At 39.8% G+C, this 25,426-nt stretch overlaps 1 protein-coding gene across 1 annotated transcript; it reads right to left on the bottom strand.

The window, feature by feature from the left end:
• Positions 1–5,148: 5,148 nt before the first annotated feature.
• LOC136881197 (glycerate kinase) lies at positions 5,149–8,479 on the bottom strand. Its single transcript, XM_067153900.2, has one exon. The coding sequence runs from the start codon at positions 8,266–8,268 to the stop codon at positions 6,595–6,597; it is 1,674 nt and encodes a 557-aa protein (XP_067010001.2). The 5' UTR covers positions 8,269–8,479; the 3' UTR covers positions 5,149–6,594.
• Positions 8,480–25,426: the final 16,947 nt, after the last annotated feature.

Raw genomic sequence — 25,426 nt, 5'->3', positions numbered from 1 at the left:
ACAAAAATGGGTCTTTCTTTTCTTACCTACTGATGAGTCTGTCTACGCGAGCAGTCGCCCCGTTCTCCACCTGCGGCTTTGTTTGTTTCGCCAGTCTAATGGCGTTCTGGACTTGTTTTCGCAAAACGTGTAAATCTTTGGCTATTTGATTCATGGACATCCCACTTTTGAACATCTGGAACATTACTATACGCTCATCATCACTTGTATGCTTCGCTCTGCCCTTCTAGAAGAATGTAAGCAAAACCAAACGTCAATTTACATACAAAATAATATTGAGTGGAGGTTTGTTGACAAATAATATCGCTAGCCCCCAAAACAACTGCAAAACATCAATTTGAATGGGACTTTTGTACAACGGCTCTATTATTTTGACCCATAAGATTCTTACCTTTATGCCTCTTTTCGCACGTCTAGCTCAAACGCTTCCTTTTGCATGACTACAGATAGCAGCAATGTCTTCCCTGATGTTGTCTAAAAGGGACTGACAACACGGCACTCGTGGAGATTTTGCGAACTAATAGATATCCTAGTTCTTAATCCCGTCAACAGAGGTGGCTCTATTATTGTGACCGCCACTGTATAAGTGAAGATATGTCATAACTTATGCACTCTTCTCCTTTTCTGAAGTTGGCAATTTCTACAAGATATTTTCCTGCTGGCCTTGAAAGGTAAAAATGTTCAAAACAGAAGTCTTTAAAGAATCCAAATCAGTGCAATGGAAATTAATGATATCCACAGACATGGACTACGGGATAGAAAAGGCAAGGAGTGGGAAAAAAATGGCAGTGGGCTTAGGGTAGAGCCCCAGGATTTGCTAGGTGTGAAAATGGTGCGAGAAAGGTTCGAACCCACTATGTCACGAATACTGGATATTGGTCGCACATAGCAATTGCAGCTATCGAGTCTGGTCCCAGTAAAATAAAGGATGGGATATTTCATACAGAAGACGCCACCAGAATATAAGAGGGAGGTTAAGAGCGCAACACATCTCTAGCCTAGAGACCCGCACTTTTTAATCCACCTCTGTTGGCTGCAACATGTGAACAGATAATTAACTTGCCCAGTGTAAATGAGGGTCGAGAGTATTGCTACACAGCTCCTGGGGCTGCTTGTAGCAGAGTGAAGACACCACAGAATATAGGAGGGAGGAAGGGACGCAAAACATCTCTAGCCTAGGGACCGGTACACACTAAATGCAGCTCTGTAGGCTGCAACATGCGAACAGCCAGTAAACTTGCCCATTGAAAATGGTGTAAAGAGTCTATTGCTACACATCAATCAATCAATACTGATCTGCATTTAGGGCAGTCGCCCAGGTGGCAGATTCCTTATCTGTTGTTTTCCTAGCCTTTACCTAAATGATTTCAAAGAAAGTGGAAATTTATTGAACGTCTCCCTTGGTAAGTTATTCCAATCCCTAACTCCCCTTCCTATAAATGAATATTTGCCCCAGTTTGTCCTCTTGAATTCCAACTTTATCTTCATATTGTGAACTTTCCTACTTTTATAACGCCACTCAAACTTATTCGTCTACTAATGTCATTCCACACCATCTCTCCGCTGACAGCTCGGAACATACCACTTAGTTGAGCAGCTCGTCTTCTTTATCCCAATTCTTCCCAGCCCAAACTTTGCAACATTGTTGTAACACTACTCTTTCGTCGGAAATCACTCGGAACAAATCGAGCAGCTTTTCTTTGAATTTTTTCTAGTTCTTGAATCAGGTAATCCTGGTGAGGGTCCCATACACTGGAACCATACTCTAGTTGGGGTCTTCCCAGAGACAAATATGCTCACTCCTTTACATCCTTTATACAACCCCTAAACATCCTCTCAACCATGTGCAGAGATCTGTACCCTTTATTTACAATCCCATTTATGTGATTACCCCAATGAAGATCTTTCCTTATATTAACACCTAGATACTTACAATGATCCCCAAAAGGAACTTTCACCCCATCAACGCAGTAATTAAAACTGAAAGGACTTTTCCTATTTGTGAAACTCACAACCTGACTTTTAACCCCGTTTATCAACATATCATTGCCTGCTGTCCATCTCACAATATTATCGCGGTCACATCTCCTGAAGCTGCTTGTAGAAGTGCGAAGACACCGCAGAATATAGGAGGGAGGGAGGGAGGGAGGGAGGGATGCAACACATCTTTAGCCTAGGGACCCGCACACACTAAATCCAGCTCTTGGCTGCAACATGTGAACAGTTAGTAAACGTGCCCAGTGAAAATGGGGGTAAAGAGTGTATTGCTATACATCTCCTGGAGCTGCTTGTAGCAGTGCGAAGACGCCGCCAGAATACGGGAGGAACGTAAAGGACATATCTCTTCTTCACCCTTTGTTTTAATTTTTATGGCAGAATATTTATAAAAAATTTGTGGGGTCCACAACACACTGTAAACCCAGTGGGTAAAGAGTCAATTGCTACTCACCTATCAGAGCTGTTAACGGCAGTGTGAGCAGCATGGGACTGGGAGCAGAGCCACACTCACACAGGAAGTCTTCAGAGTGTTAGTCAGATTTCTTTCAAGCTGGTACCTGAGCTAGTCTACATTCCAAAAGTGAAAACCGCAATATGCCCAGACTAATTTCTAATGCTTTTTGTTTATGTCCAAGAGAAATAGGTGTGGGGGATGCTCCAAGCAGAAGCTTGTGCAATAGTGTCGATCGACTATCAAACATTTTCTTCCGCTCAGATGTGCAGCATATGGACAGATGTTATGAATAGCACAGCACCATCGTACGATGATACATCAACCCAACAAAAATTGCAAACATACTGCATAAGGTGTAGATGTTGTGTCCTAATTGAGGATGTGTTTATAAATTAGCCATGTGTGTTGTGCTACCAAATATAACACATTTAATACTATTCATGCTCAGCATCACGAGTCAAATCCTACTGTACTGGGTCCTCCATGCTGTGGTAAATTATGAGCCAGTCATATTTAGCCAACTGTAAGACTATAACTCATCCCTCTCAACGGCTTATCTCCCATGTTTATTTTCACTACTTTCAACATTAAATATTAATCTGGGCACATACTGTTTCCACTTTTGAAACGAATACTAGCTCAGCCACCCACATGCTAATTTTGTATTGAATCTGAAAATAATGCCTGGAAGATCTCCCTTGTGAGTACTATCACGGTGTAACACCTATCCAACCATGCAAACAAGAATTGACAATTTGATAACAATGCTTCTCTTCTACAGAATCATCTTCTTCTTCTACCGCTTTTCCCACATCTGTGCAGTCGCGGGTGCGAACTGTGTTGCACGTGTGGATTTGGCCCTGTTTCACGGCCGGATGGGCTTCCTAACGCCAACTCTATATGGAGGGACGTAACCACTATTGTGTGTTTCTCTGGTGGTTGGTAGTGCAGTGTGCTGTCTGAGTATGAAGAGTAAAGTGTTGGAATAAACACAAACACCCAGTCCCTGGGCCAGAAGAATTAATCAGACGCGATTAAAATCCCCCATTCCAGGACCCTCTGAACCAGCCAATGAGCCGGACTTCTCTTGTATGGAATAGTCCCTAATAATGCCCTAAGTTCAGCACAGTAGTGTGCCCTGAATGCAGGGCCCTCACTCGCCATGGTGAGCTGGGAAGGATCCAAATAAGAGAGGAAATTCTCATGTAAGTCTCTCAGTCCATGAATATTGCCCGACCTCCAATGCAGAGCTGTACCATAAATTTGGAAGTCTCTCAATTATTATGCGAAAGCACTGTCTCATGTTCTGACTGCAAGATGTGACACAGGATAGAGGCACAACTTGTAGGTACAGTACATAAACTGCAGCCAAAAGAATTTAAAAATCTGTGTGCACAGAATCCAGAAAGTAAAATCAATTCACAAGCATGGGCAAGCAATACACACGTGTTTCTTGAACGCAGGGACAGACAGCATACTGTCATCAAGGAACAAAGACAACAATGATCAGAAAAATGTAAAAAGTGGTTTCCACGACAGGCAGAAGCTAATGAGCTCTGTTAAATCCAATGGAAAGCAAATAGTACCGATAAGTAGAACCCTAGACTAGCTACTAGCCCTGGTGTTGAGAATGGCCTCAAAATGCCAGCCACAGAATACTCAACTTCCTCACACTGAGCAACTTTGTGCAACTGTGAGCTTAAATTCACAATAACAATCTCCAAAGTAAGATGGCAATTTATTAGTGGAAATAAACCACAGCACAGGATACTACTAGGATCCTCCCTCAGGAACATCACTATAAGCCGGGCACCATTTTTCTATACCAACCACAAAAGTATCAAGGAAGTAGCACAATACTTGTCTTGTAATCCCAGCCTACGGAAAGCTCATGATACCTTCAGCAGACTTTTCTCTTCCCTAATGAGACAATAGGACACTTTCTGCAGTCTGAAGAAACAGAAAATCCCAAGCACCCAATAGGTAAATGAATGTTAAATATGAACAGTAGATGAGTATCCACTCTATTTGAGTCACTCCCAGCATATAGACAAGTATGCTGTTATAACCATATCCATTCTTGGAACTGCCCTCAAGGTGTTTTGATAAACATTAGCTTTTTAACTTTTACCTGAATTAAAAAGGCAACACACTGATATGAAAAATCTAACATTTTCTTACCACCTGGTTTGTAGGATACTAGAAAAATTACCATTCTGTACACAAATCGAGCATATCACTACAAAAATACTTTCTGATGAATTATGAAAATAAAAGATGGGTTGTCCAGTACAGTTGGTGACAGTAGTGTGGAGCTGTCCTCGTGCTGCAGGGACTGACACCAAAATTTATCAATTTCAGCCAATAGCTGTGGCCGTTGATGCGTGAAAATCTTGCACGGTTTACAATACTCTCTAAGAACATGAACTTGTGTTCCCATCCCGAATGGAAGTGACCTGCACGTACCAACCCTCCTGCCATTCTTAAATCTTTTTCAGTTCCGAAAATTGAAACTGGGCCAGTAGGGACAGCAGCTAATAGTTTGTCTTATGATGCCAGCCTATAGAAATGCTTACAAATGAAAGCTCATAAGACAGCAAAACCCACCTTCAATAGACATAAAGTAATCCAAACGCAAAACTGAAATTTCTCAAATTAAACCACTTGCAAAGTAAATAAAGGATTTAATCGTAATACTGAAGTCATGAATGGAACATTTATTGCAGCCAGGGGCCATTAGCATAAATACAAAAATTTCACAAAATAAATCACTCGTTATTACAGGTCTTTTCTGTTTGCACCGCATTTCCCGTCACTGAGCTTACAGATGCACTGTGTGTCCAGCAGATGGTAATTCTTGTTCCAGCGAATTTCATGATGAAAGCCATGGACTACGTGACCTAGTTCATACAATGACAGAATCCAATCACATGATATCATTGCATCTAAGCATATAAATTGCTCTGTAATTTCCCCTCTTCTCCTCCATAACAAATTATTGCTTAAGAATGGAGATCTCACATGTAACAAAAACCTGATTTTACAAAAGAGTGAAGACTTTACCAACAGGGCTGCAAAAGCCACACGTGGCTGCCAATAACGAGACCATTGGTCCAGTTTGGTTAGACCGCTGGCTAGTGATAAGATCATTGGTATCGGGTCAAGCAAAAGCCCACAGGTAAGAGCCGCAAACCACCCACTGTCCTTTAGTAACTACTGTGATGTACTGACAACTGGCAAGACCATTGGCCTAGCAAATAATAATAATAAATCTGTGGATTTCACTCCACACTGCAGACACATCCAGCAATTTTACTTTCACACTTTGCAGTTTCATTCATTTCACACAACTCAAGCTCTATCCGAGACAATAGCAAACTGTTCCGCGCAATAGGAATGCACAAAATGGTTGCATTTCCCACATTGACATAGTCTCTGTTATAATTTTTCTATAGAGGCTAAGTAAAAATACCTCTAGAAGTGGGCTGGAGAGTCCTTGGCAAGCACAAAGGAAGGATCTCTCATCTCTGCTACTTCAGATATCATTTTGCAATCACTTCTGCATGATTTTCTCTTTCCTAACAATGCACCCCACACCAGTAAAGTGTGACCAATGAAATGGTTGAAAACGGAAAATAAAATTGTGCCAATACAAATTATGAAGTAAATTTGATAATCATCATATTAATTTTCCTTTCGTGTTCTCATTCTGCACTTGCCAGGTGTCTGTAAATAAACGTCATAAAATAAAAGTTATGTGATGCAGTGTTGGTTCATTTTAAGCATATCTATCATATATTTTGTCACACAGTGTGCACAGAACAATCTCTACCCATTTTTTTATTGCTGTATTGCATTCTGCATGCTACATTCCCTTGCGCCTGCTAATACTGTACTTACGGCATTAGGTGGGCGGATTCCCCCCCCCCCCCCCCCGATAATTTGAACAGACCACAGCTCCTAACAGGGTTGGTGGATTCTTAGCCTTTGCAATGAACACATCTCCCTAGTAGGAAGTGAAATGATTCTCCTTTCATAACAATCTTACTTTATGCTGACAGTCCTATACTCGGGAACAAGTCTGTAAGATTAAGGCACACAGTACATCTCAGTACAGGCAGCCTTTACCAAGTGACACAAAATCATCTCAGTTTCTGAATCACAATGAAATGCAAGTCCATGACATTAGTCCCTGTATGACCTATTTTCACCAAATCTTCCCCGTTACGAAACTTGGAGTAAAAGTCGTACGAACCATTATTTTCCAAAAATTTACGAGGAGATATAGCTTCCTGCTTTGCTGCTTCATACTGCTCTTGATAGCCAAAGGCTCCTGCAGCATCTGTAGGTCCATCTATTCCATCAGTCCCTGCACTCAACATGACAACAGAATAATTTTGCAGAAATGGGTGAAGAGTAGCTGCAATATACATTTGTGTAGTAAAGCTAAGAGCCAGTTCTTGATTTCTACCACCACGACCTTTTCCAGTCACAGAAACTGTAGTTTCCCCGCCACCAATCAGGCAAATACCTTTGGAATTATCAAAGTTAAGAATAGCCAACACCAACTTGTTCTGCAATTCTGGTTCGAGTACCGCACTGAATGCATTTACTAGTTCTCGGAAATCCAACTCGGATATTAACCCAGACAAATATTTACAGATAAGAACAGACAGACTAACATACATCTGATTCACAATGGTAACAGATGCCTGTATTTTTGTAGATAAAACCACAGGCTCATAACCTCTCTTTACAGCTTCTCCTTTTGCTGCATCCACAGCTATAGTATTATCACCTACAATAACATTCTGAATGTGATCCAAATCTGCTGCCTCTAGTGGAAGTTTCACATCCTTTGGATATGGAGAGTTAAGAACTTCATTGACAGAAGCTGGCATAAAACCGTCAAGGTTATACCGCCTTATAATATCCTTTGCTTTGTGAGGAGGATCTGTATTGATGACTGTAGGGCCACTGGCAATAAAATCCAAGGGATCACCAACAATATCAGATAAAATCAATGTTACCACTCGAGCAGGATGAGCCAACTTTCCAAGACCACCACCTTTTAATAAGGACAGTCTCTTTCTGACACAGTTCAACTCCTTAATATTTGCACCTCTAGAAACCAACAAATTGCACACTTTAACCTTTTCAGCCAGTGTAACAGGCGTTTTTGGATATGGCAGCAATGCTGAGCCACCTCCTGAACAGAGCACTATGAGCAGAGCTTTCTCGTCTAAATTTTCAACAAGATTTGCAATTTTCTTGGCTGCTTCAAAAGCCATTTCATCAGGTAAGTTATCTTTGGCGCCTTCCATGATTTCAATAACACTGTGTTTCCGAGGCTGCATATACGAAGAATTCGCAAAAGTTTCTCTCATTCCGACCGGAATACTGATCACTCCAGAGACAAGATGTTCATGTAAAATGTTTTCCGTTTCTACAGACATACCCAGCACTGCCTTGCCAAACCCAACCACATAACAATTCTTCTTCAGAACATATTCCTCATTCCCAACCTGAAGAGTTTGTCCAGAAACCTTAAGAGTATTCCTTATCAATTGATGCGGTAGAACTGATGATACAGCTGCATTAAAAATCGACATTAAATCTTCCTTTATGTAGTGTACCCGCCGCAAACCTCCAGTTGAAGTCTGAGAGTTGAATTCACTTGGCGAAGGCTGAGGGTTATGTTCGCCAGTAGAAACCTGACGAGTAGTAAAACTATTCGAATTGCTGGACATCTTACTGAGAACACACCAGCTTCGCTGTCTAAAAATATGTGATGTTAAGCACGTACAATTAATCATTGTTGTCTGATACAATTACATAACCATAATCTTAATGAGATAACCATCACATGACAAAACAAACTTTTTTCTTCTTTTTCTTTCTTGAGGAGATTGGTTGGGATTGATTGTTCTATCTCCCAGTTACAAGTCTTTCTGAAAATCGCACTTAATTCACTTTTAAGTTACACACGCAACACTAATAGTTTTTAGCATAATTAAAATACTTGATAGCAGGTAATACTAAGAAAAAGGTATATGGCGCACAAAAACGAGGGACGTTATGCTCGCCCAGGCAACTTATAGAAGTGTCACTTCCAAGCATTCATGAAAAACAACTGAATTAATTAATAGGAAAAGCATCCGAAAGCGCATATACAATATGATTACATCAAATTTGAAATTATTTGCTAATTTGCTATGGAAGTGGTTACACTAAAGTTCAATGCCGGGCCGCTAGGTTCGCTATCTTGCCCCCTGTCGACCAGGCTCGCGCCTTTAAACGTGTTTATTAACTGAGTTGGTTGTGAATGTATTATGTATTTGTCTGATGTTAAGCATTCGCAGTTCCAGTCATGGTTTATTTACGAGAAATTAAAGGTAGTGGAATTTCGTTTCACAAGTTTCCAGTGAATGTTCCTAAGTTTTGATCCGAGTTACTTCATAAGAAACGGGCGATCCCAAAATTTCTCACTCGACTTTTTTTAAACTATGCTACCGTGACCGGCAATCATTTGAGAGGCATCTTCAAACTCAGAAATCTTAATTTAGAAAACCAACGAGGAAAATAATTTTCCCAACAAATTTCACGAAAATGAATGTAGCAAGAGCTAAAAATATTGTATTTTCCCCTGAAACAATCTCTGGTTTGTAAAGTATGGAGGTGGTTTTGTCCCGAAAGCATAAAATACAGATTAAAATAAGCCATTTGTTTTATAGAGCATTTTATTAAATTGTTCAATGCGCATAACGCCTGCAACACCTCACATGGGACATATTCAGGAACGAGAACAAACGAGGATCTTTTAACCGGGCGATTTGGTCGTACGGTTAGGGGCGTCCGGCTGTGAGCTTGCATCCGGGAGATAGTGGGTTCGAATCCCACTGTCGGCAGCCCTGAAGATGGTTTTCTGTGGTATCCCATTTTTTTTGCTAGTTTCCAGTTGCTTTTTACGTCGCACCGACACAGATAGGTCTTATGGCGACAATGGGACAGGGAAGGACTAGGAGTGGGAAGGAAGCGGCCGTGGCCTTAATTAAGGTACAGCCCCAACATTTGCCTGGTGTGAAAATGGGAAACCACGGAAAACCATTTTCAGGGCTGCCGACAGTGGGGTTCGAATCTACTATCTCCCGAATACTGGATACTTAAGCGACTGCAACTATCGAGCTCGGTAAGTTTCCCATTTTGACACCAGGCAAATGCTGGGGCTGTACCTTAATTAAGGCCACGGCCGCTTCCTTCCAACTCCTAGGCCTTTCCTATCCCATCGTCGCCATAATACCTATCTGTGTCGGTGCGATGTAAAGTCACTAGCAAAAAAAAAAAAGCAACTTTTAGTACTGAAGATGAACTCCTCAGTTGGTTAATTAATGATTTCCTGTCATATATTAAGAAACTTAAAATACATTCAGAGAAAATAAACAAGAATCATGAGAGAAATATATCAGGCATAGATCTTGACTACCCAGTCCACTGTGGCCTGCGTAAAATACCTCATAAGTATACATTTGCATTATGCATTGATGAGGAACCTAACGAGCTATGACATCGAGCTCTCCTTCAGATAGCTAAGACGCCAAGCGGAATACAATGTCATTATGGTTCGTGTGGCAAAAGAAAAAAAAAGACTGTAAAGGCTGTTTAGAACATATCTGTTCTCCAGCTACTCATAGTCCAACATTGTGTCTTATTCGTTTTCAAGATCGAGGAGCCGTCAGATACCGAAAATCGTCTGTGGCACTTCTCCAGTGAAAGACGGAATTTGTCACTTCCGCAACGCAGTACTTGTCCCGAAGAGAGTTACTAAAAGGTGTACGTTTATTTTTTCGAAAGACATGTTCAACAGTGAAATTAAGTGTGGAAAGTGTAAAGGCGACAAACCACCTCTTTTTCTACTATGAAAATTTCTGAGACCTTTGTTAGACGTCATTGCTTTGAGCCACTCAAGCAGAAGAGAGAAAGTTTTGAAACTTGATAAGAAGCCCCTCAGAAGGAAAGTTTTGAAACTTCAATGACATATCCAAGCCAATGCAGGACCGCTCTATAAATAAAGTACTGTCAATACTCGCAAAAACATTCAGTTCTTTTTATTTAGGATATAATCTACTTATTAAAATATACGGCCATGCGAATACAAGGGGGCAAGTCCGCGATCCTAGCGGCTGAATGGTGAACTAGGAAGCAACCCGTTTCCACGAGTGCATTTCAAGGCCTTGTCTTACTTACAGTTATGAATTTCATTGGTTCCGTATTGAAGTGGGATTACAGTAAAATTAAATTCTTTCAAGGTCCACCTATTCAATACAATGACGTTTTATTGTGTATTTAATCATGTGTCAAATAGTCAAATGGTACTAGTTTCGGCATCTATGTGCCATCATCAGCCTTGAATACAAATTAAAACAAGATATATATTCCTAAAACATCTAAAACACATTTTAACTCATTGTAAAATAACATACAATTAATGTGGTGATACATGAAATACGATAAAATTATGATACAATTGGTGTGATATAAAATTCTTAAAATTCCGGCTATTCGTTACATAATTCAGTCTGTGTGCATCCGGAATGAGTGAATTTTTGCAGTTGTATGCTGTCTATGTGAATGACATTTGTTCCTTTAGATATTAGGTGGTTCCAAAGATGTTTACTTTGATCATATAAGATCGTGATCTAATTAGAGATGAATTCCCACTTCAATTTGAACCTGAAGGAGAAATAGCCAAGTTAGACGTTGGAAGCAATGTGTGGAAGTTACTAGAAACATTAGAATCGTTGAATGATGATTGACTCACCTTGAGCAGCATGTAAACGTGTTGCTACACAGACGGAGCCGGACGAAGTGTGTGGGCAACGGTAAAGGAGGCGAGGGGAAGGAAGGAGGCGGAGCTCTTGTGGGGGAATGGAACTAAGGCGGGGCGGAAGGATGGGGGTAGTGGGGGTAATTGACGGGAGTGTGTATTCCGGATTAGTTGGAAAATCGAACTGTTTTTCGATAGTTTGGTATTTTTAAGCCAATCGATTAAAGTATCGAAAAGAATATTGGGTTTCTCGTAAATCTCATTTAAATTGTAATTGGGGTTAAAATATTGGTCGCAGTTGATGTAACAACTTTCAATTATATTCATTATGGGTCCCTTGTTTACTGTTTGAAGAACTTCCATATCTTGTTCAATGTCGGTAAATTTGTGATTAGTGTCGTGCATATGTTTACCCATGGCGGAGAACTTATTGTGTCTCATCGCGTTGACGTGTTCTGAATATCTAATCATAAAGTTGCGTCCTGTTTGACCTATGTAGGAACTGTTGCATTCATTGCATTTTAGTCTATATATTCCAGATTTGGAGTAGATACTGGGGGTATTGATTGATGCAGAGTTGTGTAAAATTTCGGAGGTTCTATTGTTAGTTTTGAATAAAATTCTTACATTGTGTTTACGGAAAAGGTTGGTGATTTTGTGGACGTCATTATTATAAGTGAAGGTGGTTGAGATAGCCTTAGTTGGTAGAGAGCTGAGCATCTTGTAAGTTATAAGATCTGGCCCTGGGGATGTAGTTTTTTATGTAGGGCGACTTCTAATTCCTGATATGTAATAGGATTCATCAAAGTTTGATATTTATTAGACGAGTAGGAACAACTTAAGAGATAATCAGGCTGAACAAAATCGGGTGTTAAATTGCAGTAGAATTGATATAATTGAGGCGGAGATAAAGCTGTAGGTTGGGGTGTGTGGCGAGAGTTACTAAGAGAGCGAAGTTTGGCCCAGATGATCTTGCTGGATGTAGTACTGTTAATACTCTCTACGAAGGTTTTCCATGCGATTCGACGTTTATTGTTAAATAAACATCTAATTTTTGCACAGATTCGTTTATATTGCATGTAATTAGTAAAAGTAAAATGTTTTCGTAAATTTTTCAGCAGGTTTCGCCGTCGTCTAATCCAGACCTCACATTCTTGATCCCACCAACGGATTTTGAGCGTTGGATTATGATTGGTTGAGGTTTTGTAAATGATTGGATGATAGATGTCGAGATACGATTTTATACAGTGTAAAAGCGAATCATATTCCGCGGATGTCATTTTAAAGGTATGACTGAAATGATCTTGAATAAATTGCGAAAAGAGATCGTAATCCATATTATTCAGATTGCGTATAGGTATCCGAGGAAGCGTGGAAGTTGAAAAAGACCTGTGATTAGACCATGTAACGAGAATGGGGAAGTGATCACTACCATGAAGATCCTTAATAGTTTGCCAAGATAATTTATGCGCTATGTCCGTGGTACATATAGTAAGATCCACCGCGCTCGCAGCATTTGTAGGGGCTGTTAGCCGGGTGGGTGATCCATCATTAATTATGGTGAGATTGACTTGAAGAGAAGAGGTTAAGATATGACTTCCTTTGGAGCTATTGCTCTTGCTTCCCCAAGTTACGTGATGAGCATTGAAGTCACCAAATATAATATTTTGCTTCGCACCGGTAAATTGGTTAAAAAATTTCGACCAACTATGGTAGGAACCATGTATATCGGGAGGACAGTAAAAGTTAGAAAAGATAAAATCTTTTATTTGTATGCGCTGAAAGTAAGTGCCTGCTATAGCTTGTTCCGATGGTAGAAGATGATAGGGTATGCAATTCTTAATTACAATTGCAATTCCACCATATCCTGCACCATCTAATCGTTCAATAGTATATCCATTAATGCGAAAGTTAATATAATTTGAAAACCATGTTTCTTGTAAGAAGATAATATCCGGTTGGAATACTTTAATGAGTAGGATTAACTCATGTCGCTTGCTTACCACACTCCTACAATTCAATTGCAGTATCTGCATATTTAGTATCTAAAATGGGGAGGATTTTATCAAGTATCAACTTTAATAAGTGTCGCCATTGGACATTTGGACCCATTAGTTCCATCAGATTAACAAAGTCGTCCTGGATCTCTTTGCGTATATCTTTAACAGGGGCTACTTTTGCTGTGGAAGGGCTTATTCCCTGCTTGTTTTCGCTAGCAGGATTAGTAGGGACCGCCGGTGTACTAGTATGGGTGGTCGGAGTTTGGTTAGCTAGTGATTTTTCCGTTGGTGGGGTTCGTAGTAGATTGAGATAGGTCTCTCGATCATAACCCGGGCGTGGGGGTGGACGAGGTTCCCGGTGTACATCGGTAGTGATTTTACGTTTACGCGGGTTGAAATTTTCAGGTCTGCTTCCCAGAGTTTCAGCCAACGACGGAAAATGATGGGGTAGTAAGGTAGGATTATAGGTAACGGGTTGCAGCCTATTTTTGGCTTCTTCAAAGGAAACGTTTTCAGTACACATATGCTTCTTAATGGCCGTCTGTTGTTGGTGTACAGCACATCGCGAGGATCCTACTTGGTGATTCTGATCACAGTGGAGGCATTTGACAAGCGTTTGTTGACAGTCCTTCGTGACATGGTTATTGCTGCATCGGCCACAACGAGGAGTTTTCGCCCGACAATTGAGGGCTGTATGTCCGTAACGTTGACAATGTTTGCAAATAATAGGATTAAAGATGAAGACCTGAACGTCCAAAATGACGCTAAAAATAGAAATCTGCCGAGGGAGAACTTGAGTTTCAAAAGTGACCTTCACAGTTCCTGTCGGAACATACTCGAATGAATCAGCGTTAGATTTCCTTCTTTTAAGGCGTTGGACACCTATAACCGGCACAGGTGAATCAATAAATTTCTTAATTTCATCTTCAGTTAACGTCAAATCAACTCCCCTTACTACCAATAAATTATCACCCTCTAGAAGGTTCGGACTACGATTAGTTCCTCCTCCCCCACTGGCAAATGCCATGGCGAGTAAATTACATGAAAAAACACAATAGCACTCAGAATATAGCACACGATATTTAATACTAAGTCACTCTGCTACTAAGGCAGCAACTTGCACACGCTAAGAGGAATAACACTCGTTTTCGCTGAGAACAACCGCACTCAATGAGAGCTCGAACACGACGATCCAACCTTATTCACGAAAACCAAATTGCAAGACTTGCACTTGCCAATATTACCAACCTACGGTTATTAACTCAACGAAAACAAATGCATTATCAAACGGTGTAGTTATTGGGCACGGAGTTAAAACTAAGCCCAACGGCATACAAGAAGTAGAAGAAAAAGAAGAAGAAGAGGGCGATGCTAGTCTCGTCCGCGACATCGTACTGTACGGTTCGTTGTGTTCGAGGTTTCGTGTTCGCTGTCTGAAGTTTCTAGAACTTACTCCTGCGTTCGAGTGCTAGCTTGCGTGTGATTGTGCAGTGGTGGCATGAGTTCTGATAGTGGATGTACTCGGGACTTTCATCCCGCGTCAAATAGTAATGTTGAACGGGAAGAATAAGTGAAAATGGATACAAACGTGAATGATAGTTCTTCTCCTACCCCTTCGTTGCAAACTTCGACCCAATGCAATACTAACCCTCCCCCTCCTGCTCAAACTCCTAATACTAGTGCATGTAATTTATACCCATTAAACCACCCAGGACCATATCTTGTTTTTGTTTCATCCAAACAAGGTAATAACATTGGCAACCTACACCCTATGGCTATAGGGCGTTTACTCCATGAAAGGAACTTTCCAGTTAAATCCATCCAGAATAAAGGCCGTAACAGGATTCAGGTAAACTTTCACTCTCCTAATCATGCTAATGACTTTCTGCAGAATAAGTTCCTTGATACCCACAAGTTGCATGCCTTTATTCCTCACTCCAATATCTTCCGCGTAGGCATTATACGCGGTGTTGAGAAAGATCTAACTGAATCCGATATTCTTACTTTACTTCAGAGTGACGTCAAAGTTCATTCTGTTCATCGCCTACGCCGTAAATCCCTCCAAGATGGTCAGGCAGTATATCTACCTACCGGCTCCGTAAAGATTGTTTTTGCTCCAAAACGTTGCCCAAATATGTTTCCATCTATCATGTAATGTTAGAAGTCAATCCCTTTATATTTTACCCCATTATTTGTTCCAAATGCCAGCGTTATGGATACACCATACGCAATTGCCAGTCCACTAACTTTCGCTGTCGCAACTGTGGTTTGAATCATCCTACCTCAGACTGCCTTGCTAATGTCAAATTATGTGTACATTGCAACCGGGAACACGAAACCGGTTCATCAGATTGTGCTGTTCATCAGAAGCAAGTGGAAATCAAAAAACTCATGTGCACTGATAACATCTCCTTCTCCGAAGCTTCTGCTCGACTCTTTCCACCTACTTATTCTGAGTATAATAGCATTCAACAATTTCTTCCCCTACCCTCTCAACATCCTTCTCCAATACCAGACGCCCCTCGCAAACGCAAATTCACACAAGTGATTGTTAAGGATTTGCCACCTAAGCCTTCTCCCGGATATGATAGAGCTGGGTATCTCCAGCTAGTGCAATCCACTACATCCTCTCGCCCCTCTCAATCTCTGAGTTATCAATACCCCATTCAACCCAGTCAGCCTACTCCCTCAACATCGAGCCCGTCAATGCCTCTGCAACCCGCACAGCATCCTCAAACAGGTACTACACTCCCTCAGCGAGAACATGTTCATCAGTGTGTTCTCAATCTTCTCATGCAGCTTACTCAACTAATTGGAGATCACCCCAATATCTTACCAGTTATTAGTCAACTTCGCGAAAGTTTACACCTTATATTTAATAATGGTGGTACGCATCCTTCAATGGAATGCTAGGAGCCTACAAAACAAACAATACGAATTCAAAATTCTCATGCACGAAACATCTCTTCATATAGTCGCTTTGCAAGAAACTTGGTTTTCTCATACAACTCACTTTTACTTTCCAGGATATTCTATCGAACGCCATGACGGACCAGGATTTGATGGTGTCGCACTTATGATACATACTTCGTTATCGTACACTCCATTACATCTACAATACATAATACCAAATACCTATTCCCTAGGTCTTATATATCAGAACACATATGTTATAAACTTGTATAATCCCCCTGATAACTACATCTCTTTTGCCCAATGGTTCAAATTTTTTAATCAGTTTCCACCTGATACCCAACTGTTGTTTTTGGGCGATGTCAATATTCATCATACTCAGTGGGGAGCCCCGCTCAACACCTCCAAAGGCACACAGTTCTTACATGCTGTAACTCAACATAATCTCTTGCTTCTGAACGATGGTTCCTCTACCAGGCTCACTCCTCCTGGTTCGTTCCCTAGTGAAGTCGATCTATCACTTTGCCGCAACTCCATTGCCTCTATAACCACGTGGCGGGTACTCAGTGACACTCATACAAGTGATCACTTTCCTATCCTCATTACTTATGGCCACGGGTATATTACTATAAACCCACTTAACGACCATTATATCGCTCCGCTGCGTTCCATGAAACAGTTCAATGCTTCGTGCTTTAACTCCTACATGGTAACCCAATTGGAGACCTTCCCTGTAACAGAATTATCCTATCAATCACTGCTCAAAATAATAACACAGTATCTGGCCCTATACCATCCTTTTACACCACCATCAAACTCCATGACAACTGGTGCCTCTCAATTAAAGTGGTGGGACAGTGAATGTCACCAATTAATCCTTAAACGCAAGAGACTCTTCAAAATTTATCGTAAAACTCTAACCCCTCACACTACTTTCACCTCAAACATCATATTGCGCATATCAAACGTGTATTCAATCAAAAACGACGACAGGCCTGGAAAACTTTTATATCCTCTTTCCATAACCATATTTCTGCATCTCAATTATGGAATGCTATCCGTGCTCTCACTCGGGCTTCCACTCAAGTCCCACGCCCTCAAATCCCACCGACTATTCTGAATGACTTTCTAAGGTCCCTCACTCCAGATCATGCACTTCCACCTTATACTCCAGCTATCTCTGCTTCCACTCGTCAGTGTTCAGTACTTTCACGTCCCATCACTCTCCCTGATCTCACGTCCGTTCTTAATTCCTGCAAATCATCCACTCCCGGTCCTGATTATATCTCTTATGCTATGTTACAACAGTTGCCGACCAAAGCCCTACAAGTGCTTGTTCAGTACTTTAATTTTGTGTTACATACTACGACTCCTCCTCCCGAGTGGAACACTTTTTTCCTAGTTCCGGTTCCAAAGCCTCGACGTCCAATGACCTCCCCTCACAATATTAGAGGAATAATTTTGCCGTCTTGTATACGCAAACTATTTCTTAAACTCCTGCTCCAAAGGTTTCTCTGGTACTTAGAATATTATTCCCTCCTTCCCAAGTATCAGTATGCTTACTGTAAGGGTCGAAATGCTCAGGATGCCATCAATATGCTTATAATAGACATCTTATTAGCTAAATCTCGAAAAGAACACACTATTGCTGTCTTCCTCGATATACGAGGTGCCTTTGATTCCGTCCCCCTGAATATGTTATGGGATGTGTTATCACAGAAAGGCATCCCAACCACTTTCATAACTCTTCTACGTCATCTGTTAACGTCTCGCACTCTAATCTTCAAACCTCCTCTCACTACGCCATCCCCTCGTCAAGCTACTGTCGGCGTCCCTCAAGGTGATATCTGCAGTGGAATACTGTTTGCTTTATATTTATCCGGCCTCGAGCAACTTGCCCTCCAATCTGCCCGAATTCTTATGTATGCCGACGACATAGTTCTCTACTTTTCCCATAAAGACGTAGATGTTGCTCGCAAATGCATAACACGACTGCTCATTCAAGTTCAGTCCTGGTTACACACTCATGGGTTCTCTTTATCACCCGATAAATGCTCTGCAGTAATCTTTACTACCAAGCGGGTTTACAACTCCGAGCCTTTACTGTTCGATACTTATGAAATTCCCATACGTTCGCACAATAAATATCTTGGCATTATCCTTGACCGTAAATTACAATTTTCCCAACATATACAACACCTACGCAACTGTACTGCCACGTATATTAACCTCCTAAAAGCCATTACACGTCGTTCGTGGGGAGTTGATCCTGCTACAGCAAAATTAGTTTATTGCTCCACCATCCGTGCTCGTTTCGACTACTGTGCACATATAATTGATCTTGCATCACCATCTGCCCTTCAATCCCTCAACACAATTCAAAATCAAGCACTACGAGTTTGTTTTGGTGCGTTGTCTACCACACCTACTAATGCCTTATTAGTTGAAACTGGTGACCCTCCTCTTCTCCTTCGACGCAGATTTCTAGCCTCTAAGTATCTCCTCAAACGACTTCTCGTGCTCTCCAATAACCTTCTACCCAAAATACAATTACTCGCTCAATCATTCTCAACATCTATCACACATCCTTGCCGAGCCCCTGCCTTAATTTAGGCATTTGAGTCTGTCTCCCCTTTTAAATCTACTATTATTCGTAGTCATGTCCTACCATACTATTCTGTGGCATACGACGTGATTCAATATACTCCTACTATTATTCATTCTAAAGAATCTTCTTTTGCTATGCTCCCTTACCGGCTTTCATTTTTTTCTCTACATTCTAAAAAAGTTCGCATTTCATCCACTAATGCCTGTCCCAATTTTTATACTGACGGATCGAAAAATTCTTGTGGTGTTGGCGCTGCTTTTTATTACGAACAGACTCAGTATGCTGAATTGTTTCACTTATCGTCCCACTTTTCTATTTTTTCGGCTGAACTCCTTGCCATACGACAAACATTACTGAACATCAAACATTCATCCATACAATCTGCTAATATGTTCACTGACTCTCTCTCCGTGCTACAAACACTAAAATCTAACAAGTTTACGCTGAACTGGTATGTATATAATGTCAAACACATCCTCTTCAATTTACACCAATCAGGTGTCCAAATAACCCTCATTTGGATACCTGCACATAAGAACATACCAGGCAATGAACAAGCCGATCGCTTAGCGAAAGAGGCTTCCCTCTTATCTACAACCCCAGCTACATTTTCTGTTCCAGCCACAGATTTTATATCTCTCCTCAAATCACAACAACGACAGTAGAGTAGAAACAAGAATTCTGGACCAGCGCTGCGAGAGAAGAATTCTGGACCAGCGGCAGCCACTGCGCATGCCCGTGCGCTTCCTCTCCCCCTGAAGGGGCCTCTCACTTGCTAAGGCACGTGCGGAGTGCGCCCCTCGCTGTCAAGGCTACACACAAGTGTGGGATGTCGCTCCTTGCGGTAGCTTTCTACTGCTATGCCTAGGTGGGTGGGCGTGATAGGTAACATCACTTGTTATAGTGCGTAATTGAGTATCTTTTTACTGAAAGGTATTGTAAGAGCAAAACAAGTTCACTATTAACCTTCTAGTAGAGATTTAAAAAGAACCTCTATTGAGTGTAATTAACTGCTTAGTTCAATTATCAAAAAACAATTCTACCCTACTTGCCTATGTGATTGCCTCTTGAATTGTTTATGATGGTGACAGGAAAGACATTTAGACATAAATCATCATGTTAGATATGGCACTAAATTTATATATATTTTTTGCAGAGTTCTTTTACTTGTTAGGGTGCATGTAGGAAATGTTAACTACACTTACCCAGAGGTCTTTATGTAAGAGGTAAATATTTCTTGAAAGGTGTTGGGGCAAGGTTCTGTGAGTAGATTTGCTTCTAAAAGTTACTTGCTGGAGTTCCTCTCACTGCTCAAGGTGAGACAGCTACATGTGAAATAATTGCAGCAACTGGATTTGCTTTACAAGGTTACTTGCTGGCGAAAGGTGAACAGGATGTGAGTTTTTTTTATAAAAAAGAATCGCTCCTCTCCTCCTGCTTACCTGTCTGTTGAAGGTTAGCTACTAACGACTCTAGCCAACTGGTGATGAGTGAAGGACGACACAAAAGTGCTTAGTTTAATTAAATAATAAAAATATTTTTCTCGAGTACTTACCTTTAATTATTTTTCGACAGGATGCACATCTAGCTGTAATTCATGACGATAGATACACGCATTGTTTACTAACCTTACATCAATAAATGTCATCTATGAAATATCACTGTACTAGGTAAAAAACAAATTTAAAAAAACTCGGATAAAGTGTGAAATCAGAGGTTGATTAAGAAATTCCGTCGTTACGAACGCGATAGTATGAATTTTTACATACAGAATAAAACAAAAACATCTCGCCATTTTTGTTGGATACGTCGGCAACTGTTCGTACTCATCGAGGTCAAACAGCCTATACATGAGAGTGTCATGTCTGTGATTTCTTATTATCTTTGTCCAAGATGGCTAACACAAAAAAATGCATTATGATCTCTGAACTAATAAATTAGTTAGGCTAACACATGATGTGCTATCTCATCAAAAATTATATCGAATATATATGTTTAGCACGGAAGATGAAATAATAAATCGTCTAATGAATCAGTTAGGGGCACGTCATAAAACAACAGCAAAGAACTTCAGTGAACAAAGACATCAAACAAGACAGTATTTTAACAAAACAAAAGAACGTGCTGCTACGTAGCCGAAATATTGGTTGAAAAACTGTAAAGCATGGTTTCCTTTAAAATAAAATATTACGAAGTATTTCTTAATCAACCTCTGAATTGAGACAGTGTGTGAGTGAGAGCTATAATTTGTCACACCTACACAGGTTGGTGATTTGATGATAGAAAAATAAAATCTGGTAAAGGATTCAAGGTTATAGCATTTGGTTGGTGAAAAAACAAAAAACAAAAAAATGTGTATGCATATATAGGTTAGGATGAATTATTCAAGCAACTCGAATAATAAATAGAACATCACACTGTTTTATTTACCTGTTAGTTCAAAATACATGATTAAATTATTTCTTGCATCCCTCACAGTCCTTAATCATTGGATTAGGGCTGTCAATATCATCAACATCTTGCGCTCTGTAGCAATAGTGCTTGACACATCGCCTGCACACCGCGATTTCCATTTTCGATCTGGTGTAGAAGGGAAGTTTCTCCCATGCTTCATCTAAATCTTTAGCAGCATATGTTGAGAGAAACCCAGATGGTAAATAGTGAAAGATGTTGTGGCATTCGAAGTAAACTACCATGTGTACAGTATGATGTAATAGCCTCACTTACTAGTGAGAAATATATTGTACGTAAAGGATCAGGTTTAATATTTGGTGTACCAAGTTCACATTTACAGTGGATGTTACGGTTTCTCTTCTCACCAAACTCATTCTTTACTTGTCGCTCCATGACTGATGACACGCACACACTGTTGCCAACAAGGACAATACCTTAATATTTATTCACACACATTTTTTTAAATAGTATGCTACAGTTTACGTTACGTCACACTGACATGGCGTTTAGTCCAGTTAGCTTTAAGGTATACTTCCCTTAGCAGTTGCCTAGTGTGAAAATAGCGAACTAGAGAGAATCATTTAATGATTGCCAACGAAGAGGATCGAACTTGTACTCATCTAGATGTGAGCGAATTCACTTGCTTTATATAAAAATTTTAATGCTAGGTGTAAGATAATCTCATATTATATTACCAGACGCGACTTTATTGTGTGTAAAATTATTATTTTGTAGACATATGTTTGAAGCAGAACATTCCTTTGTAGTGTATATCTATCCCGGATGTTTCCTGCAAGCAGCTTTCGCATAAAACGGTTAACGCCTTACTTCTTTCGCGGTCATTGCTGGTCATGGCAGTGCTTTGACCACGGTTTCGTCAAGGCTACAAAAAAGGATGCGTAAACTGAAGTCCGGGTCGCTACGCAGCTTACTAGCAGATGTTGTATCTAAGCAGGTTTTTTGAAACTAGTTTTTTTTTCAAATTACATGTCGCCGTTAGAACGGGTATATATACTGCGAATCGCTTGCTGTAGGTACGTTACAGTTTCAAACAGCTATCGAAATGGCATCTGTCCAAGAAACTCTCTACGAAAACCTTCTAGCGTTGCGGGAAGTAGTTAGATTGCAAGAAATGTGTGAGATAAATAATATAGTGGAACTACAGGGCGCATTTGAAAGAGCGATTGTAAACAGAATACGTCATTTGACTAACGAAGAGTTTCGGCTTCTCGTTAGGGTGCATACTCCTATTCTTTTACGATGCGAAAGTGCGAACTTTCATCTATTGTTTATTCACAAATTTAGTTTCTTTTCCTGCAACGATATGTTAGCTGAACTAAGAGAGTTAATGGACGATCACGGAAGTGATGGTGATATTTTTGGTGAGTTTTAACTTTTTTAAATTTCAAGACTTCGTCTATTGTCGGATTGCGAAAGATTTTAATTTTACATTAACTTTTTCTTTCCATATAGTAGAAGAATAAGAAGTGAGCCTGGAGGAGGAGGAGAATTTAATTTATTTGAACCGTTATAGGTGAGTGCAAAAATATATTTTATTTATCTTGCTTTCTTTTCTGCTCTTAGACAGATAATCTAATTAAAGAGAATTTTTTTACGTTGCACTAACACAGATACGTAGAGTAGGAAAAAGGAGGGAGTTTAATTTTTATTAAAAAATTATAAGAGGTTATCTTTAGTTAAATTTTGTTTAATATAATTTATTAAGATACATGTTACACAAATGTTTCGAATTAATTATGCAGAGTTGAGGTGAAAATATCTTCTTGCTTGAGGTAATGTCCAACGTTGCCATCAACAAAACAAACAGCACAGTTTCTTGAGCAAGGGAAGTCTGCAACAATAGAGAGAGGACACTATAAGATGGTAAATCTATCAGACATTAGAGTAAAAAATTAAAAATATATTATACTAGCGTACTTACTATTGATTTTTTAGAATACATATTCCTTCGGAATCCATGAATTATGCGTGGCGTCAAATCCTAGCCACGATACGAAAACCTTGTCGTTCTTTCTTCTTAAAATTTTATCAATGAGGTATATTTTAGGATGTTTTGCCTTCTGCAGTTCTTGTTCATAGAACGCACCAAATATTGGGTTATTTTGATAGTCGTGAAGCAAGTAAGTTCTCGGTGATGTTTCTTTTACTTTTCTTACAGTAAATAATTCATTACTCCAATTAGGAGTATAGCCCTTTGTAAAATATCGCTTAATTTTACTTATTCGTACTGTGTCACCTACTTTAAATTTTGGTGGATAAGGTGACTTCTTTTTCATCATTTCCCGTAATTTGTACACAGTAGCAAGTTGTTGTAGATTATTGTGACGTCTATAGGTTTCATACCAATCGTACGATGTTTTCGATTATTATATCCATCTAATAGTTTTGGTAGCATGCGAAGCCAGTGGTATGATCCACACGCCGAGAATTTCCTCCACATCCACTGCTTCAGTGTTCGATTGAAGCGTTCAACTACGCTTGCCTTCAAGCTGCTCCCTGTCGAATAGTGTTTAATTTTTCTTATTGTAATCCACTGTTGAAAAATCTTATTATAAAATTCTTTTCCCCTGTCAGTTTGCAGATGTTTTGGATAGCGTTTACATTTTGAATAGATGCGTTCCATATTCTCCACTACTTCGTTTCCTGTTTTTGTTTTAAGTGGAACTGCCCAGGCATACTTTGAATAAACATCAATAACAGTTAACATGTATTTATATCCACTATTAACTTTCGAAAACAGAGACATATCAACAAGATCCGCTTGATGTAAATCATCTCTTCCGAGGCAAATAACGCTCCGTCTTTCAAAATTCTTTCGCACTGGAGCGTGGAGTTCTTTCGCTATTTCTTCTCTGATTTTGTTCATAAAGTATAGGTAAAGAATTCGTTCTGTGTCGTCTATTCGTTTCTTGAATCGCAGTCGATCTATAGCCAGTTGTTGCCAGTTGCTTCTTCTGTCTTCACATCCAATTTCATAGATTACTGAAATATCCTTTTGAGAATCTAACAGCTTTAAATATATTTGCGAACGGAATTTCATCCCACCGCGCAGTGTTCATTTATTCGATGTACCTCGACTTTCGAAGTTCTTCTTCGATTGACAAGATTTCGTTTTCGTGTGACGAATGACCAGCACTTCTAGATGCTATTAACTTTTTCAGTCTCTCCACTAGATTGTTTGGATCATTCCAATGAACTAATTCGATCTTCTTTCTTTGTTTATTTTTCCACTTGGCTACTTTTGATCCTCTTCCTGTACGTTTGTATTTGTGTACACTTACAAATTTTGGTGTGCTCCTTCCTTTTTTCACTTTTGCATCTTCTACTAATGGCTTGATAATTTTTTGAAATTTGAGCGATTTCGTGCCTCTCATTGGCTTGCCTGCGTCATACTGTTTCCTGTGCACGTTAGTGTAATTTAATATATGACTGTAAGCTGACAGATCCTTATCATCATACAACTGTGCGTCCGGATCTTTCTGAAATATTAATTCAAAGAGACCTTCAGTTAAAGGATAGTTAAAATTGTCAATTATAATATTGTTATCGCGAAACAGTACTTTTTTACTCCCTAAATAGTGTTCTCCATGAACTACTCGAACCCCGAATATTCTATCAACTTTGTGTCTCAATTGTGGGTTAAGATAATTTTGCAGGAGAGTTGTAACCTTTCTGTCCAGAGCTTCTTCTTCTTCTTCTTCTGATTGTTCTTCTTCCTCATCACTTACATAACTATTTAATTTTCGATTTTTCTTTGCATTTAATCCATTCGAGTTAACTGTAAGCTGCTGTAGTTTATTTAATGGTGCAGTTATTGGTTTAAATGTTTCTTCTAACTTTAGTTGGTTTAAAGCCATATCTGCTTTAAGAGAGTTATTTCTTTACATCTTTTCGTAATTTTGCTAGTTTATCCTTTACACGACTCTTTTCCACTATGTTCGCCTGCATTTTTTAAACTGAAGTGTAACGTCTATTGTTTTACTCATATATAGTATATTCAAAGAGTATATGGAGCGGAAGATCGTTAGTATTCCATTGTTCTGGATCTTTTAGGCGGAATTGAATTTCATCACCTTCCTTTACAGCAATTGGTGTACCTACTTCTCATTCGATTGGATTGTTCACGTGATTAATCATCGCATATACCAGAGAAC

The sequence above is a fragment of the Anabrus simplex genome, chromosome 9 (genome assembly GCF_040414725.1).
Source record: "Anabrus simplex isolate iqAnaSimp1 chromosome 9, ASM4041472v1, whole genome shotgun sequence".
Lineage (NCBI taxonomy): Eukaryota > Metazoa > Arthropoda > Insecta > Orthoptera > Tettigoniidae > Anabrus > Anabrus simplex.
The sequence above is the reverse complement of the archived record's forward strand: the minus strand, read 5'-3'. Positions and strand labels throughout refer to the sequence as shown.